Source organism: Ranitomeya imitator, chromosome 8 (genome assembly GCF_032444005.1).
Source record: "Ranitomeya imitator isolate aRanImi1 chromosome 8, aRanImi1.pri, whole genome shotgun sequence".
NCBI classification, from domain to species: Eukaryota; Metazoa; Chordata; class Amphibia; order Anura; family Dendrobatidae; genus Ranitomeya; species Ranitomeya imitator.
In genome coordinates, this window is record NC_091289.1 from 18,349,337 (window position 1) to 18,359,650 (window position 10,314).

General features: G+C 39.5%; 1 protein-coding gene across 1 annotated transcript; it reads right to left on the reverse strand.

The window, feature by feature from the left end:
• Nucleotides 1-9,201: 9,201 nt before the first annotated feature.
• Nucleotides 9,202-10,314, reverse strand: GPR27 (G protein-coupled receptor 27). The gene has a single exon (XM_069736477.1). It carries the CDS (start codon nucleotides 10,312-10,314, stop codon nucleotides 9,202-9,204), a length of 1,113 nt encoding a protein of 370 aa, XP_069592578.1.

Genomic DNA, 10,314 nt, shown 5'->3' on the forward strand with positions numbered 1-10,314 from the left:
ATGTAAACCTATGGGAAAAAAAACCGCTGTGCACATGCTGCGGAAAAAGCTGATTATTTTCCGCAGCATGTCAATTGTTTGTGCGGATTCCGCAGCGGGTTTCAACCAGCACCAATAGGAAAGTGCTGGTGAAAACCCGCAGAAGAATCCGCAGAAGAAACCGCAAGAACATCCGCAGTGAAAACCGCAGTGGTTTTGCAGTGCGGATTTTCCGAATCCGCTGCGGAAAAATCCGCAGGAAAATCTGCAGCGTGGGCACGTACCCTTATGGTCTGTCTGATAACAGAAATCCTACAATGTAGCAGAATCCTTGACGATTGTATCAATGATTGTGATCCAGTATTTATTTGTAAATAGAGTGGATGTTGGATTGTAGATTATGAATAGTATGGAATTATTTTGCATTGGTGAAGTCATGTATAAACCTCCGATAATCCGCCATGTCGTGCTCTGTATTTCATTACTCTTATGTTTATACTGCGGTGTAACGATTCTGTATCAGAATAACAACATCGTCCCTTCTTATGTCATCCTCCTGGTTTCCTGTTTGGCGGTATATCCTATTTTAATAAATGACTCGTGAAGCATGATGGCGCCATAGAAATAAATAGTAATAAATGATGAGATTTATCATGGACATGTATTCATTCTGTGTTGTAAAAACAGAAACTTTGTTGCTGGTCTTTCTCTTCGCCTTGTTCTTTCCATTCTTCCGGGCCATGACGTCCTTCTCTCTTCGTAGACAAGTCGTAGTTTGGTGATTCTCGCTCCGAGTGACATCTTTGGTTTGATTTGTCCCAAAATTGGTTTCTCACCATCCATGGTATCGCCACATTTCGAAAGCATCAACACTGATTTATCAGCACAGACCACATCAAAGTTGAATGTGAGGGAAAAGTGCAAAAAGCCAAAAGGTGCAACCTTTTTTTTAATGAGAACCAATTGCAAAATCAATTTTAATCTGACATACATGCATTTATCTCTAAAAAAAAAACTCCTTAAAGGTCTAAAATTCTGCACTTATTGATTTCATAACATATCTTACTGTGTAGGGCTCTATACAGCTCCAAAATTGTATATTGCCTGCACCACTACTAGAGGAAGTTCAAGAGATTGCTCACTAGTTAATAAGTAGCGGTGAGCTCCCTCTAGTGGTGACTGATTGCAGTCAAAATATTAGCATTTAGCTCAATTTTATACTCCATTCGTGAACCAAAAGCCCATTAAAGTGTTCCATATTATTTAAGAAGTTCATATTTAATTACTTTACTACATTTGGTCTGTCCATGCATCAGAAAATAAAGTTTATGCTAGTTATGAGCTGGCATAGACTTTAGATACAATTTACGTCTGTTTTCTGTTGGGCACTGCACTAAACCTGCCATGCGTTGGTTATTCATTCCTTCTTTATCTAGGACCACAGCTTCCTTCATCACCCTGGAATGAATCGTCTTCAGGGGACAGCGCAGGTATCACTCACCCTGCTTCTGGCACCGCTCCCTGATGACGATTCGTTTAAAGGTGGTGATAACAGCTGTGGGGCGATGATTCTGTCACTTACCCTGCTTCTATCACCGTCCCCTGATGATGCCTGAGTGACGTTAAGAGGTGGCGGTGTCAGAGGAAGAGACATCACAACAAGTGTAGAATGTTTTATAATAAAGCTAAGTGCAAATGTCGTAGAGGATAAAGATAGATATTTATAAAGGGCACTATAGATATCGGACAACCCTTTTAAACCATTGCAACATTTGGCTTTTACAGTCCCTTTATTTCCCAACACATTGCTGGCTGCAGAATGAGTTAACTGAGAATTGATTAGTGATCTCCTTATGACAATGAGTTTATATTTCCCCTACCTTGGTTTTTATGAACTCCCCCATGCTAATTTATGACCACAAACAATGTGAAAGTTGAGCTGAACTTTGATATCATCATAAATCAGATCTCAACTACATTATCCCGATCTCTTCAATTCAGTATATATTAATAGCAAAAAAAAAAAAAAAACCAATGAGCAAAGAGGTGCTACAAAAAGTCTCACAGAAGGAAAATATTTTATTAATATAAAGAAAATAATCAAATAAACTTATTAATAAAAGGCAGAGTAACTTACTGGACTCACTAGGGGCTACAAAAACATACCTACGTTGCAGTATGTATCAATTATAGTGTGCACATGCCTACAGTCTAAGTCCCAGTAAACAGAAAAACAAGAAAATGATTATTGGTATATCTTACTTGATACCATAGTAGAGCCCTTGCACCCCAAGGCGCGTTTCACCCAGCTTCATCAGGGGAGCATCCACCTGATGAAGCTGGATGAAACGTGTGTTGTTTTTGTTTGATACATGGATGAAATGTGTGTTTTTGTTTGGCCACAATGATTATTGGTATATCTTACTTGATACCATAGTAGAGCCCTTGCACCCCAAGGCGCGTTTCACCCAGCTTCATCAGGGGAGCATCCACCTGATGAAGCTGGATGAAACGTTTGTTGTTTTTGTTTGATACATGGATGAAATGTGCGTTGTTTTTGTTTGGCCACAAGAAAATGATTATTGGTATATCTTACTTGATACCATAGTAGAGCTCTTGCACCCCAAGGTGCGTTTCACCCAGCTTCATCAGGGGAGCATCCACCTGATGAAGCTGGATGAAACGTGTGTTGTTTTTGTTTGATACATGGATGAAATGTGCGTTCTTTTTGTTTGGCCACAAGAAAATGATTATTGGTGTATCTTACTTGATACCATAGTAGAGCCCTTGCACCCCAAGGCGCGTTTCACCCAGCTTCATCAGGCGAGCATCCACCTGATGAAGCTGGATGAAACGTGTGTTGTTTTTGTTTGATACATGGATGAAATGTGCGTTGTTTTTGTTTGGCCACAAGAAAATGATTATTGGTATATCTTACTTGATACCATAGAAGAGCCCTTGCACCCCAAGGCGCGTTTCACCCAGCTTCATCAGGGGAGCATCCACCTGATGAAGCTGGATGAAACGCGTGTTGTTTTTGTTTGATACGTGGATGAAATGTGCGTTGTTTTTGATTGGCCATAAGAATTTATTAAGTCCGCCATATACATTGGGTGAACTCGCCGCATCTCATCCGACTATACGCAGGAGTATTCTTTCTGTGTTCTCTAGGGGAGAGGTTCCGCCAGACATATATAGTAGACGCTAATCTCCAGGTGTCCAATATTGTACATGCTGGATTGAAAATTCCCCCCCGACAATTAATGATCTAATGCTCCTATTAGACTGTTAACCGAACACGTTGCCTTACCCATCTCAATAATAGATCGATAAAATGGTAAATAGCTAAATAAAGTAGACTAGTTTTTTTTTTTTCATAACATTTCATTCAGTTAATGTAATTTATTTACCTACCAGACCACCCCTTCAAGGTATTTTAGCAAACAGACCTCTAGGATCCAGCAGCGGGATCTGGCCCCCAATTTTCTATTTTACTCCACACACAAAAAACAAAACACTGAAATGTTGCTACTTATATAATGGGTTTATTGAAAACAGGTAGATATGAAATGAGCACGCCACAAAGTAAAATGTAACAAGATTTCTTTATCATGTTGCAAAAATGTGTTCCTTCTTTAAAATCGTCCTTTTTTTTTTTTAATTTTCCGAAAGAAATTGTCACTTTGTGTTTTCAAAGTTCTTATAGAAAAGAGAGAGTTCAGATTTAAAAAAAGGACAGTATAAAAGAGGGAGGGAAATGAAGTGTGAATGCGGTATAACAATGCATAGAAGTGAAGAAAGTATCACAAATATCCCCCGAAAAGAGCCACAGCGCTATTAACAGGTATTTACACAGAGTTCAATCAGATTCATTCGATAAATCCGCCTATAAAGAAATCCCACAATACCGTACAGAAATCACCTCTAAATGTATCACAGGACACACAACAAAATGATCAATTGTGTCGTACTATTTACAAATATTTAGAATGGAGAATACCAAGGGTTGAGCCTTGGGAGCATTAAAAGGCGATAGATACATTTTAAATAAATAAATTAAAAAGCTGTAAATGTAATAAATAAAAAAAAGAAACACTGCTCACTCCTGCCTAAGATATCTCCACATGTCCAGTAATGATCCTTTAGAACGGATCCAGTAGCAATCTGTTGTCAGAAAAGTTGCACAGTTTGTCCGTTTTTTTTAAAAAAACCTGATTTCAGCTGGATCCGTTATTTTACCATTGAAATCTAAGAATTGGAAAATGGATCCAGTAATTAACTATCTTTTATTTGGAAAGGATCCATTTTTTGCTCCCGGATTAGTTTCAAATGGAAGATGATGGATGGATTTAGGCTATGTGCACACTTTGCGGATTCCACTGCGGAATTCCAAAATCCGCAGTGAAAACCCGTCGCGGTTTTTACTGCGGATTTATCGCGGTTTTTACTACGGTTTCTTATGCGGATTTTCATCTGCATTTTCCTATTGGAGCAGGTGAAAATCCGCAGAAAAGAAGTGACATGCTGCGGAATGTAATCCGCCGCGTTTCCGCGCGTTTTTTTCCACAACATGTGCACAGCGTTTTTTTGTTTCCCATAAGTTTACACTGTACTGTAAACTCATGGGAAACTACTGCGGATCCGCAGCGGTCAAATCCGCTGCGGATCCGCAGCAAAGTATGCACATAGCCTGAGGGTATGTGCACACATTGCGGATTCTCTGCGGATCCGCAGTGTTTTTTGAGATGCAGAAACGCTGCAGATCCGCAATTGATTTACAGTACAAAAAAAAAAAATGCTGTGCACACTTTGTGGAAACGCTGCGGTTTAAAAGAAGTAGCATGTCACTTCTTTTTTGTGAATCTGCAGCGTTTTTGTACCCATTCCATTATAGAAAACCGCAGGGGTAAAAAAAATGCAGCAAATCCGCAAGAAAACCGCAGCAAAAATGCACAAAAAACGCTGCGGAACCGCACAAAAAACGCGACAAATCCGCAGGTGCGTTTTCTGCCAGGAAAGGCAGAATCCGCACCAGAAATTCCTAAGCCTAATCCGCAACGTGTGCACACCGCCTTAGGCTTCAATGTTAAAAAAAAAGGATCCAGATGAAATCAGCTTTTTAAAAATGGACATTTTTGTCAATGGGTTTCTGCTAGATCCATTTTAACAGATTATTACTGGACATGTGTACATAGACTTGCAATGATCCAGTACAAAAGCCTGGTCCTCCTGGTCTTTATCTGCAAGTGACCAGCATCATATTCTTATGTTCACACCTTTTGTTTTTCAGCAGCCAAAGCCTCCTCTCTTGGCATTTTTTAAATTGTTTTTTTTTACACTTTTTTTTTTTGTTGGTGCTGATTATTTTTGTAATTCGTCTACGGTACATGTTTAATAAAGTTAGTTTTATTCACCAAAATCGTTGCAAAATCGTTGCGCTTTTTCATTGCTTTCTATGGGTGAAAAAACGCTGAAAGAATTGGCGTGCTGCAGATTTACAAAAAAACGCAGCAGAAGTTTACTAATGTTATCAGGATAAAAAAAAAACAAAAAAAAACAAAGAGACGTGTGCATGACATTTCTAAAAATCTTATAGCTTTTGCTGGTACTGTTAGGCTATGTGCACACGTCAGGATTTCTTGCAGAAATTTCCTGAACAAAACCGGACATTTTCTGCAAGAAATCCGCATGCGTTTTTTGCGCTTTTTTTTGGCGGATTTTTTGCATTTTTTTTCTGGAGATTTCCCAAATGCAATAATATAGTGGGAAATCTGCAAAAAAATCCGCAAAATATTAATGAACATGCTGCGTTTTTTACCGCGATGTGTTTTTTTTCGTGGACAAAAACGCAACATATGCACAAACATTGCGGAATGCATTATAAATAAATGGGATGCATATGTATGCATTTTTTGAGCGTTTTTATAGCGAAAAAAACGCGGAAAAATCCTGAACCTGTGCACACAGCCTAAAAAGCAACATAAAAAAACTGCAGCAAAAACGCAATGTATGAACATAGCCTTAACATTGTAGTCAAACAGTGGCCCACAAGGGTTTACCTTTCATACTACCAGCTTCATGGCTCGGCCAAAGTGACCACAAGGGCCACTGATTGATAGACATGTGGCAGCCACTCGTAATCAAAGACTGGCGGGACCACCGGAGCTTCTGCGCAGAGAGAAGGAAGAGGCCATTTATAGCTGTTTTTAAATACTTTTTTTTTGCAATTTGGGTGAAGAATAGGATCCTGTCCACATAACTAGAAACAAAATGGGATCGATATTCTTTTAAAAGGAGATTTCTGGGTACATTATGATCCCACCGGAGGTTGGTTGAGCCAATCTTATGCTGAAGTCTTCTCCCCATTGGATCAAGGTCACCTCTATGGGTACATTCACCCTTGACTTCTTAAATAATATCGACACAATGGAGGATCTCATAAAAGAAATGCTAGAAACCCTTCATCATAAATGATAAAAAAAAACCTAAAAGCTGCAGTACTACGATCAACCACCAGGTGGTAAAGCCCTTCTCTATTTTACAGTGTAGTTTGTAAACTATACACAGTTCCTATACATTATACCATAGAAAATGTCTGTATAAAGTCAGCTGTGTACATGCGGCGGAATAGAAACACAGGCAGGCAGCAAAACTTATGGCACAATGATCTCAGTCAATTATTTATATTTTTTTTTACTATTAACGCCGTGCCTCCCTTTTAACCCACTTTAGTACAACTAGAGGGAAATTTATAAAAGTAAGTGTAGAAAACAAGTGGAAAAGTCGCACTAGACAATCATTCAGTTACTCTGATTGTTCGCTATGGCCAATACCACAGATTATATTTGCATGATTTGCAGACTCTGGGTTATAATAGCCCTGATATATAATAGAAAAAGGTTTATATTAGTGTTCATAGATTATTTTCATGGTCTCCAAATTCTCAGTTTTGGTTATAGCACCACAGACCCTAACATATTGTTTCCTTTCCTTGCTAAGCATGCCAGGTTAATATATACGACTTGCAACATTATTGAAAAGCAAAGATTAAATTATATATATATATATATATATATATATATATATATATATATATATATATACATACATATAACATTTGTAATATATTTGGAGTAAAATATCTACAGGGCAATACTTCGCCTTTGAGCAATCTCAAAGACTGAATTTCTGTGCACACACAGCAGCCAATCTGAGAAGGCAGAGCTGCAGTGTAAAGAAGAGGAGAGAGAGAAAGCCTCGGATTAAAAAAAAAACCACATGACCAAAGGGTACCAAGCTCAGAATAGGACTTTACGTATAGCGAGCAACTTAGGAAAGGATAAGAGTAGACCACCTTGAGAAAGGATAAGAGAAGGTAAATAATACGAACATTAAAGAACAATAATGAGCTTTGGAAATGCTTTTCTAGAGGGTAGGACAAAACGGTGAATGAAAATGGACATGCCCTTTAAGAAGGTTCTGGCCCTTTAAATATATGCTAAAAATGTACTAAGCCCAAAACATGCTTCCATAATACAGCATAGCTTCAAGAGGAGAAAACTGGGCCTCATGGAGGCACTATATAGCAGCGCACAGGGTTCCTATGGGTCCGTAATGCATAGTGACTCCATGTCAATATAAAGGAGCCGAAACGTTGCACAAAGAATGGGTTAATAAATCACTTAATTTTGTTATTACAATCTTGGAGTGCTACTGCTTTTTTGCATATCTGTGGAAGGGCACAGAATTGTTAACCTAAGGCATGTACCCTACATCTTGTATAGAGAAAGAAAGAAAGAAAGAAAGAAAGAAAGAAAGAAAGAAAGAAAGAAAGAAAGAAAGAAAGAAAGAAAGAAAGAAAGAAAGAAAGAAAGAAAGGAAGAGATAAAGGAAGAAAGAGAGAAAGAAAGAGAGAGAGAAAGAAAGAGAGAGAGAAAGAAAGAAAGAAAGAAAGAAAGAAAGAAAGAAAGAAAGAAAGAAAGAAAGAAAGAACGAGAGAAAGAGAAAGAAAGAAAGAGAAAGGAAGAGAGAGAGGGGAAGGAAGAGAGAGAGGGAGAGGAAGAGAAAGAGAGAGAAAGGAAGAAAGAGAGAAAGAGAGAAAGAGAAAGAAAGAAATATAGATAGAAAGAAATATAGAAAGAAAGAAATATAGAAAAAAAGAAAGTCCAGATAGATCCAACCATTACATTGCAATTATACAAATTGAGGAAATGGTGAGTTTCTGAAATATGTCAAATGTATTTCAGTTAGTAAGGAAGGAAGAAGAAGAATGAAGAAGAAAAAAAGAAATAAGGAAGGAAAGAAAAAGAGGAAAAAGAAAGAAGAAAGGAAGGAAAATTAAATGAGGAAGGAAAAAAAGAAGAAAGGAAGGAAAAAGAAGTGAAGAAGGAAAGAAAGAAGAAAGGAAGGAAAAAGAAGTGAAGAAGGAAAGAAAGAAGGAAGGAAAAAGAAATGAGGAAGGAAAGAAAGAGAGAAGGAAATATGTCCCAAAATATGAAAAAGAAATATGTAAAATGTGTTTCTAAGGAAGGAAAAGGAAATAAAGAAATAAATGTGACCAGATAAATCCAGACATTATGTTGCAATTATACAAATTGAGGAAACAGTATTTAAGGAAGGAAGAAAGGAAAGAAAGGAGGAAGGGATAGTATATGTCTGAAATAAATGAAAAGTTTAAAAAAAAATCTATTTAGCCATCAAACCTTTCAATTTCCACAAAGATCCTATACAACAATAGTGTATGGTTGTATCCTCTATGAAATCTCAAAAGCCCCCGACCCCCATAACTGTGAATGAGGAGATCCAGTATTATCATCTACCCTCTTTACATTAGCCCAAGGCTATTAACATATAATGATGGATACAGTAAGTGTATCCTGTTTCTATGGTTACCCACAATGCATCCAGCCTTCATCCTGATACCCTGTAACCCTCATCATCATAATGAGAAGCACTCCACGAAAGCGATGATTGACAGCTCGGTCGCCTGCTGCACTGCAACAGCCTCAGTGTCTGAATGAATGACAGTCTGGTAGTTAACCCCTAATGCTACCAGCCCCCAACACGTCACCCAGGCAACACAACATCATGCCATCCAATAAATCACAAAAGGAATATGTTGGAATAGTGGATGGTAACATCTACCCCAAACCATCCCTGGCATAATAAAATAGAATTGCCCGTCTGGTCAAACATTGCATCCTCCTGGGGTACACTGAGATATTAGGCATCAATATAGGGCTCCCTTTGTGTTTGTGTGTTCCTGCAAGGTACATAAGATTTCAAACACAACCTGATTTCTTTGTTCAGCATGAAGCAGACAATGGGATTTATTCCAGCCTGAGCAAATGTCAACCACACTGCCACAGTCAGATACCCCTGGGGGAGAGCTGCAGACTTCATAAAGACCCTCAGATAGCAAGCCACCAGGTAAGGGGCCCAGAAGAGAAGAAATAGGAAGGTGATGACATAGAACATCTTGCTGAGCCTCTTCTCTTGCTTGAATTCCTCCAGCCCCAGAAGCCTCCTGATCTGGGTCTGAGTGGTCTGCCTCATGCCCACCAGAGTGGGGGGTGTTGGACCTCTCCCGAATCCTGCGATCCAGTTGGCAGCTGCTTGCCCAGCAGCTCCAGGTCCATGAAAGCTCCAGTTTTGGCTGATGGCTGGGGTTAACTGAGCTGGCTTCATCTTCCTATGATCATATATAAAGAACAGCAGCTTCATATAGATAAAATGTGTGGCCCCCACAATGAAGGCCAGCATGAGAAGAAAGCCCAGGCTGTCATTGGCCTTGACATAACGATGCTCAAAGGTGCATTGATCCTCCTCCTTAATAAACTTGTAGGTGCCCACCTCAAAGACAGGTGGCAGGGCCATAGCCATGGACAGGATCCATGCCATAGCAATGATTAGGGTGCAAGCCCAACCTGTCATCCTCTTGCAGTAGAACCTATGGTGGGCTATGGCCATGTACCTGGTCAGACTGATGGACAGCAGCATAAAGGCAGCATGGAAGCAAAGCAGGACTGCTCCAAAGGCCACGATCCTGCAGCTCCTCTTGCTGTAGGTCCATTGGGATCCACTGCTGATGGATTTCAGCACCAGAGGGAAACAAAGCAAGGAGCGGATGAAATCTCCAATGCACAGATCCAGCATCAGGTAATAGGGAGTCCGGTGCAGGCTCTTGTCTCTCAGGGTGAGGAATGCAAACAGGAGATTACCCAGCAAGCTGACACAGGCGATGATGCCCAGGGATGCCAGCTTAGCCACCGAGCCAGGGCTGAGATCAGTGGGGAGAAGGGAAGCATTGCTCTTCTGCAGCTCATGACCAGCCAT

Bases quoted from the DNA above. Each gene is read 5' to 3' on its own strand.
- GPR27 (XM_069736477.1), bottom strand. From the start codon at position 10,314: ATGGCTGGTCATGAGCTGCAGAAGAGCAATGCTTCCCTTCTCCCCACT.